This window comes from Macrosteles quadrilineatus, unplaced genomic scaffold (genome assembly GCF_028750875.1).
Source record: "Macrosteles quadrilineatus isolate MER2022 unplaced genomic scaffold, UCM_ALF_1.0 Scaffold_1__1_contigs__length_201487025, whole genome shotgun sequence".
Taxonomy (NCBI): domain Eukaryota; kingdom Metazoa; phylum Arthropoda; class Insecta; order Hemiptera; family Cicadellidae; genus Macrosteles; species Macrosteles quadrilineatus.
Genome location: NW_026542594.1, coordinates 180,066,470 through 180,075,948, shown reverse-complemented (window position 1 = coordinate 180,075,948; position 9,479 = coordinate 180,066,470). Strand labels below are relative to the sequence as shown.

The window sequence follows — 9,479 nt, the reverse complement described above, 5'->3', positions numbered from 1 at the left end:
GCTACGGGGTGAGAATGCAGAAAAGAAAAATTCTGTTTTACTTTAAGATACTATAATATACTTTGGGAAACGGAAACAGATACAACACACTTACCACAGGATACACAAACTTATCAGGAAACATATAGGCAAAAGCTCAATCCTGCTTATTGATTATTTAAATTAAGATCTCTTAATGTATTACAGTACTATCATTTTATATAGTATATAACATTTAAAATATATGCAAAAGTATGATTCATTAAACACATGGCACCAAAGAAACAATTCTCCTGGTAAACAAATTAAATTAAATAGCAGAACAGCATTTCTGACAACAGCTGTAGTTTAATAACAATGTTTGTTTCCCATGTTATTCTTATGGAAAAATACGAAACTTTAAAGGGCCACCAGGCCTCACTCTCTAATTATTTCCCTAAAAAGAATGTTTCCTGCACAACTTCACGTTACGCTCTTTCCAATGACACCAAAAACATGTCAATCGGTTCAGTAGTTTCGGAGGAGTAATTGTCACAAAAAACCTGCTTGTGTATTAAATAAGTACTAGTGTACATGCTGCTCGAAATCGAGCAATTGTAAAAAAGTACAGGAGTTATTTACAAACAAATTACTTGGTTGAAAACTTATAACAGTCATAATTTCCAATGATTTTAAAAGAGCAAAAGAGCCAACTAAAAGATTATCAACCAATGGAAATACTTACAATTTACATAACAGTCCTTTTCCATTTTAAAGGGTGAATTTTTAACAATCAAACTGCCCATGGACGGGAAAAGGTAAGCTTACAATTTAAGGTCAACGTAAAAAGGCTGTCAGCTTTTATTAAGTACCGTACCTAAGTTATCTAGCCAATTTGTAGACAATAAGGTGTAGGCTACTTTAAACTCTACAAGACAGAGTTAGGCAATAACTGGCAGAAATCTGAAATGGTGTTATTTATCATAGGCTTAGTCATATGCCAAATCCTTAAAACTTAAAATAAAAATTTAATAACTAACTTATATCATTAAACACAAACCAACATCCAAAACTATACACATTTTTAATACAACTTTGATAATTTACACATTGACTGTTTAAAACATAACTTTTTCTTCTCACTATTAATTTTTGCTTCGCAACGGGAAAAATTTGTTTCATAATTATTGAAATAGATTTATAATAATCTATCATACAGTTTAAGATTAAATAAACCTACCACATAGTTGTTTTATTTTTTTATCAGCTGTCTAAAATTGTGAAATAGGCATTTGACAGTTCTGGTTGTTTACATTTAAATGTCAAAGCAAAAGTAAACATTGTGAATTTTCTCATGCTTCCATGGAGACCAATTATCAATATTTAATTTCTGACAACAGCTGGAGTTTCAAAACAATTTTTGTTTCCCATGTTAATCTTATGGAGAAATACGAAACTTTAAAGGGCCCCAGGGCCTTACTCTCTAATTATTTCCCTAAAAAGAAAGTTTCCTGCACAACTTCACGTTACGCTCTTTCCAATGACACCAAAAACATGTCAATCGGTTCAGTAGTTTCGGGGGAGTAATTGTCACAAAATTCCTGCTTGCGTATTAAATAAGTAATAGATAGATATAGATATAGATTTACAAAGTAAAATAAGTTTCAACTACTTGATTTCTTGAACAAAATTTAGAATTAAGATAAACGTTTACGCTGGTGTTTACACTGCAAGCTAAACTATTATAACTAGGGCCATAATTATTATGATGAACCCGTAAATTGGGTATCGGTACCAAAGTTTACAAATAGATTATTATCTACTTACAGAAATTATCTTTTGATGTTGAATAAACTAACCTAATACCCAAATTAAAATGAACATAGGTAGTTTGTTGAAAATCTACTTGAAACACAAATAAAATTCAGCTGACCATACATTTTTTTAACATAATATATATGTAATCTTTGATAATATACAATATTATGAAACCATTTCCCTAACAGTACTATGAAGACAACTCATCTAAATGGATCAGCTGTCGCCAATATTTTACTAAAAATGAATGTAGTTGTGTGAGCCAGTCACAGATTGCGCTAGTGTCTAAAACTATTTTGTACCTTATTTTTTGTTACTGACATAGTTGCTGGGTCACAACAGTTGCTATAGCTCATAAAAAGTCGTTCCATCAGTTTTACTTTGTAAAAACCATTGTGTATTCAACAGAAATCAGTCATTTAGATCAGCACAATCTGTTTGTGGCTAACATCAACTAAGACAAATTTGATTAAAAACCTGGCAACAACTTTAACATGGGGATGGAATGTATAACTATTTAATTAAATTATGAAAGTTTACTTAATTCACACTGTCATAGGGTTGTTTTAAATTAGTTTTCTGTACATCCTATACCTCAATGCTGATCTAAATTACTGATTTCTGTCGACTATACAAGCCTTTTTACTAAGGCAAAGTAATGGAATGACTTATTGTGAGCTATAGCCACTGTAATGACCCATCAACTTCGGCACACAACTATGTTCTATCTTGATTGAAAATTTGCAACAGCTGGTCAATAGATGGGATGTCTACTTCAGTATCTAACAGTCATTGGTAATACCATTTTTTTCATAATGATGTCTCTTGAGAAACACACCGGTGCCCATAATATTGGTTTGAAGAAAAACTCTGCTGTTAGCATTTGTAAAAATATACAAGACAACTTTGTGATTTATATACAACCTACCTTAGTTAAAGACATCTCATAAAATGTCTCTCTTCAACTACTGAAAAACACACAAGCCACAAACACTGTGGAATGTGGATTAAGAAACTGAACAACTCCTCAATATGAACTGGTTCTGAGAGCACAATTGGTCAGTCATAGAGAGGATTGCGGTGGCGAGAGGAGCGCCCAGAAGGCGAGTGTCATGTGACCAGACGGCTCAGTGGTACCACCTCACCATGCTCCGAGACAGCTGTGTCCACCCGGGAGTGCCACCTTGATAGAACAAAACATAGTTGACAACAATTTTTCAATGTTTCTGTGAACGATTTTAGCAGTTATTGTTTTTGAAGAATAACTATGAGCATATAATTATTCACAAGAAGCACTTATACAGGGTGGAAAAGAGTCCCGGGTCGGTTAAATATTAACAAAAAATAATAATGATAGAGCCACACAACTTAGAACAAACTACTGGGCATAAACACAATTGAAAAAAACAAATCTTTAGTTATACGCTACCTCCTCAGGGGGACGACCGGCTAAGAGGCAGAAGAAAATATTTTGTCTACATAGAAAATTTTGGTGATTTAAAATGTAAAACATTGAAATAAGGTTTTGGGTTCATACCTTATTGACGTTCTTTTAGTAACAGAGTTGTTGCTGAACTCTGAAGATCTTGCACTTCCTAAAAACAAAATAAATTTTACTTAGTATAGTATATATACAGTTTACATACGGCTGTTCAATTCATGCTAATCAAAGGAAATTTCATAATAATTAATTTAGGAAATTTCAAGTTGATAGCAATTCTTACTGCTGAAACAGTTTTTTGTTGGAACAAGGAGCTATTGAAGCAATACAACTTTGTATAATAAATTGTAACAAACTGGCTTTAAATTTAAGGTATGGGGTTAGCAAGCCTACTCTCTGTTTATTTATCTGAATTTAAAAAAAAAATCCATAGAACTATACAGAAATAGTAGGTGGACCGGTGGGTTGTTATGCTCGAAGTCACCAAGTCAAATTTAAATCTCAGACATAAAAACTGGTTCAATGCACAGAATTACTAGAATTCCTACCATCAAACATTTAAACTAGCAGCTACTCTCCATAATTAAGATTGAACCTTATGTCTAAGTCTTAGGCAAATGTTTCTTAACATTAACACGTTCGCTGCTACGGACGTTCCGGAACGTCAGCCGGGCCACGGCGCCAGGAGCTAAGAACGTTCCAGAACGTCACCGTTCATTGTTGTTTAACGTTGCTATGGATAGGCCAGCACGACACAAGCGTCCTATATTTCTTTGCAGCTCGTGGGGACGTACTTTTCTGACAATAAAAAATATAGTTTCCCAAATCACCACCAGGTTTGTTTGGATCAGGGCTTTGTTTCACCTCTTTCCTGCTAGATAGCGACACTACTTTACCGAATGTAACCTGGGTAGTACTGCTATCTATCAGAATCACTTAGTACTATATCCAAAGCCAGTTTTATTGCAGAACATTGCCATCCAGTATAACTACTGATGTTTTTACTGTAATTCAGTGTATCGGTGGCAATGTCACGCATCGGCCGAGCGTTAGTTCAGCACCTGGCGCCGTCCCGGCATCTAGCGCTCAGCAGCGAACGTGTTAAATAATTGAATTTAGAACTACCATTCCTCTTATTATTAGGTCTAATTAAAACCGTAGGTCTATTTAGTAAAATAAATTCTAGCTATAATATCAACTAACAGTCTGTACCATATTTACGAGTTAGTGTACAGTTGGGCGAGTAGTTGTTAAGTTTGCAGGATCGTCGGAACTTGAGCAGTGCGGGGGTGAGAAATGGCGCAGTAGACAGAGTGTACAGTACTGGGTTGAGGGCTGCGTTCAATGGCAAGACAAACACAGCAACCCACGCAAACACCTAACAAACAGAATAGGTAAAAATAGAATAGGTTAAATGGTGCCGTAGACAGCATATTATGGGTTGTGGGCTGCGCTCAGTGGCAAGACAAACACAGCAACCCACGCAAACACCTAACAAACAGAATAGGTAAAAATAGAATAGGTTAAATGGTGCTGTAGACAGCATATTATGGGTTGTGGGCTGCGCTCAGTGGCAAGACAAACACAGCAACCCACGCAAACACCTAACAAACAGAATAGGTGATGAATGGCGCAGTAGACAGAGTGTAGAGTACTGGGTTGAAGGCTGCGTTCAATGGCAAGACAAACACAGCAACCCACGCAAACACCTAACAAACAGAATAGGTAAAAATAGAATAGGTTAAATGGTGCTGTAGACAGCATATTATGGGTTGTGGGCTGCATTCAGTGGCAAGACAAACACAGAAACCCACGCAAACACCTAACAAACAGAATAGTTGAGGAATGACGCTATATAGATTTTCTTATTTCTGATTTCTGATATACAGGTTATACCATTGTGTATTCCGGACATTGTGCAACGGACATTCGTTGCATACTAGAATTGGCATACTTAGTTGGAATTGTTTCTTGTAGCATGTATTCAGACGTTTACTAGGTTGAGGACTGCGTTCAGTTAATTCATTTTTGCACTAAAGTTACCTATTGATGTTGATTTAGTTTTATCATTGACTATTGGATAGGTTTTATTTACTTGTTTAAATGATTGATTTATTGAAATTGAATGCTCAAATTAAAATGAATAATGACATAAAATGAAACAGTTAACGACAAATTCTACCTGAGGAGGAACGGTGAACCCGGCCAGAGACGCAAGCCCAAGCACTATGATGGGCACCCAACACGCTGCGTCGGTGGCTACTAGCAAAGTCATGCGCCACGCCATAGCGCTCTCTGTGGTCCGACGGGAGGCACCGCTCACTGCCAGTTGTGTGGTACGCGCCGCCACAAACATCCACAGGTAGCCTAGTGCGATGATGCCGAAAGATACCATGTTCAGGACTGTTAATCAGATAATGGAAGATAATGCAGTTGCTCTTTATGATCTCTATGGATGAATAAAACACTCTCATTTGGGCATGGCTTTGACAATCCTATGTTTTGTTAGTTTTAAAGATACAGCAAATTTCCTGAGTGTGTTATCACAGACATAGATTTAGCATACAAATATTAAATGGACATATATAAAAACCACCTTGAAAAATACATTCCTCTCCTATTTTTAAGTTCTTGATAGTTTTAGAGTAAAAAAGCTTAGATAATAAATCACTGACGGGGTGCTGCTGAAAATACAGTTATTCTTGTCAAGCTGAAAGGAAACTCAATGTAAACAATAGTATCAATTATTTCGCCCGTCCTCAACGACTATCACACAGTATAAAATATGGAAGTGAAAATATAATTTTAATTGTAGCACAGTCTTTTGACTGGCTCCATTCAATTGTTATCATTGAGTAATAACTTGCTCTATAATGCTTCATCAGGGCTTAATTTCAGCCGGAGCACACCGGAGCGCAGCTCCGGTACTTCTCAGGACACTGGAGCGAAGCTCCTGTTATCTGGATTGATAATTTATTTTTGAATCAATCTTAATTAGCTGTAAATAGTATTTTTATTTTTCAATTGTTGACTTATGGTTTTCAATTCTTTGTAAAAATCGTGTCAAATACCGAATCTTTACTTCAGGGCAAAGTATTCAAAGTTTATTATACAACGGGGAACGGTGTTCCTACTTGTAAGCCAGTCTGCCGACAGTGCCGTCTGCCGACCAGGTGCCGACTGCCACTGACTGAGTCTGTGTTCGTTCAGATCGATGATCTCAGTCCACTGACTGCGTGCTGCGTGATTGGATTGGATTGGATTGGAACAGTGGAGTGGATGTGTAATATTATAGGCCTATGTCAAATTTAACTCTCAGAAGAAATAAACAAAATAACAAAAACTGCATGAGAAATACAACGACAGTTTTCATAATAAAAAACTGCATGGAATGGCATTTTACAACCCAGTTAGCGGGATTATTGTTTTGGTCGTGTGGATACACTGCATACTATACTAAGTGCTTCTGCTTAGTTGCTGGCAAACTTCTTTAATTTTTACACCTGTTATATTACTATTTTGTATATAATATAATGCTGTATATGTGCATTCTTAACCATGCTCAAATGTGTTTAAAATGCACCAATTCAAGTGCAATTTTTACAAAAATTTCCCGGACCCCCCTCTTTCCCTGGGGGGTATTCCATACCCCCCAGACCCCCCGGTGAGTCATGGCTCCGGTACTTCTCAAATTAGAAATTAAGCCCTGTGCTTCATATAGCTAAGATGTCTTCTTTGGTAACCAAAGTGAAAGGTGTCATACAAGTACACTCACAGAGGAAGACAAATACGGAGTATTCCCATCCGTTGGGCTTGTCTGGTGTTATGTGAAGGGCAAGGCACACTCCTGATCTGCCGTAGAAGTTGCTGTAAATGTGAAAAATTATAGGTGGTTGGTAAGCTTCGTATCTTCTTGAAAATGTTTTTTAAATAAAAATATTATCAGTTATTTCTCTCATAAATATCACACATTCCCTGTACGGAAGCCTGGGGTCCTTTGTATTAGCTACAGAAACTAATAACTCTTCCTTATTTTCTTCATCTATGTCGTATTTTCAGGATTAAAGTGCACTACAAACAGCTGTTATGATTTCCATTGGACCATTTACACTACTGAGCTACAGATACGGCTGGAGGTGGCACTGAATGAGATAATTAATTGCTAGATGTTGGCCATTATTACAATAATTATTATAATTGATTATTGTAAGTCAATTATTGTCCTTAGTACATGTGAACAAGGGTAACAGGGGATTATGGGATTGTACATACATTAAAGCCATGAGCCAATGAGCTGACTTCCCTAGTTTATACCAACATAACAAAATTTTACAGTGTCTCGATTTTCTAGTTGCCATTTCAATGCTATAAAGTTGTATTTCTAGCTCAGTGTGATGTACACTATCTATTCTAGCCCTGATCCAGCACTGATCATAGGGCCAATTGTTTTTTAACACGTCTTTTTGAAGTTTAACACAAGGAAATATAGGCTACTATATTTAACCCTAGTACATCAGGACACTCTATAATGCAACCTGATATGGAACCTCATTCAGAAATTGGCATACTTAGCTAGACCAAAGTCAAAAGGATACTTTACTATATTGCCGTGTTGCCTGGTTAATGGAAACACCCACACAACACCTTGTTGCATCTGGTGATCTTACATCTCCCAGACTACAAAGTTTAATCCAGAAATTACAAGGGCTTGTTCATTGTGAAACTGTAGTAGAAGTCTACGTTCATTGACGACCTAAACAAATTTTATTCTTGAAAAATCTTATTCTTGAATAAATGAAATGTGGTCCGTGAAGTTGGCCCCCACCCATAGAAGCACTAATGATAAAAATGGTACCTATCGATGGTTAGTGCTAGTTTGTGCTTTAACGCCCTACGTTAGTGCTCTTACGGTTCAATAGCTATAACGAAAAACTGTGCATGTTAGCCTCCCCCAGTTATCTAGCAACATCCAACGGTTAGCGCTCACATATTATTTACTACTGGGGGGAGGGGGGCTAAATTCTATGGAGTCGGTCACCACAGTTTTTCCTTTGAAGCTCCAGAACCGTAAGGGCACTAACGATGGGAGTTGGATTATAGGGGCAATTTCTTGGACCTCAGTAAATACCAATATAAGAAATCTCTATAAACTCACTGGAAGTACTCTAGATGAGCCAGAGGCAGAGCGGACAGCAAGCCTGCGAGAGCCCATCCGAACACCATGAGGCGACGAGTGCGAGCCATCTCCAGACGACGAACTCTGAACGGGAAGATTATCACAAGGAAACGGTCAAGTGTGATCACTGCAACATGTAGTCACATGATTCAGCTTCTTTTTTTTTTAAGAAAAAAGTTGTTAACAATAGTAGTATGGTTAATGGGTTTTAATTTTTTCCAACAAAGATGAGAATTCCTTACAACATTTTGCTAAACTATGTGCAAACCAAAAAAATGTTGTAATATCCAAATACTGGATAGCTAGAGTTAAAAATAGGTGTAGTTACTTAAAAATCTAAAAATTTAGCAATTAACACGTTTGCTACTGAGCGTCGCATATATGCGACGCCGCGGTCATTGCCACAGACCGAGGTATACATTTGAATCTTACACATAGACCGACTGTCACTTGGATAACAGTACACACAGACCACGGGGCGAAAACCTGTAAAACAGTGATAATTTACATTGTAATACACTACAATAGTGTTTGTAAATAAATTATTCTTGTTTATTTGTATTTTTTATAACCTTTTGTAATGTCGCATATTTGCCATGCCCGGTCTACAGCGAAGACAATAGTGAAAATTATCATAGTTTTCTTGAAATAGACTAAACGTCGCATATATGCGACAGTTCATTTTTTTGTGTTTTAAGGTGAAAGTAAGTAAATAAATAAACAGATTATTTCAAGAACAGTTTATAACTGAACAAATATAAAAGCTACATAGGATAATGCAGCATACATACTGCATACATACATACAGTGATGCAGAAAAGTAAAGACCAGTTTTTCCAACTATTATATGACGTCACCAATCATCATATCCACAGACCAAGCGACGCAGTTGTGCGTCAGATATCTCTGTAGACCACTGCAGGGAATTCAGTGCCTTCAAATAGACCACTACAAAGATATAAGCATTTTAATAACATTAGAACCCCGTCGCAAATATGCGTCGGCAGTCTATTTTAATGTGACTAGCCGTCGCATATATGCGACGGCAGTCTATGGGTGGAAACCGGCCCTCGCATATGTGCGTCG

The 9,479-nt window shown here is 36.8% G+C and overlaps 1 protein-coding gene across 1 annotated transcript in view; it reads right to left on the bottom strand.

Moving 5' to 3' along the window:
• Window positions 1-2,808: 2,808 nt before the first annotated feature.
• LOC129002966 (G-protein coupled receptor GRL101-like) overlaps window positions 2,809-9,479 on the bottom strand; it is a 72,672-nt gene continuing 66,001 nt past the window's right edge. Inside the window, exons 27-32 of the mRNA XM_054431119.1 lie at window positions 8,373-8,520; window positions 6,993-7,084; window positions 5,400-5,620; window positions 4,430-4,595; window positions 3,314-3,371; window positions 2,809-2,959 (exon numbers count right to left, since the gene is read on the bottom strand). Coding sequence (XP_054287094.1) covers window positions 2,887-2,959; window positions 3,314-3,371; window positions 4,430-4,595; window positions 5,400-5,620; window positions 6,993-7,084; window positions 8,373-8,520 — 758 coding nt within the window. The 3' untranslated portion in view covers window positions 2,809-2,886. The remainder of the gene's footprint in view (window positions 2,960-3,313; window positions 3,372-4,429; window positions 4,596-5,399; window positions 5,621-6,992; window positions 7,085-8,372; window positions 8,521-9,479) is intronic.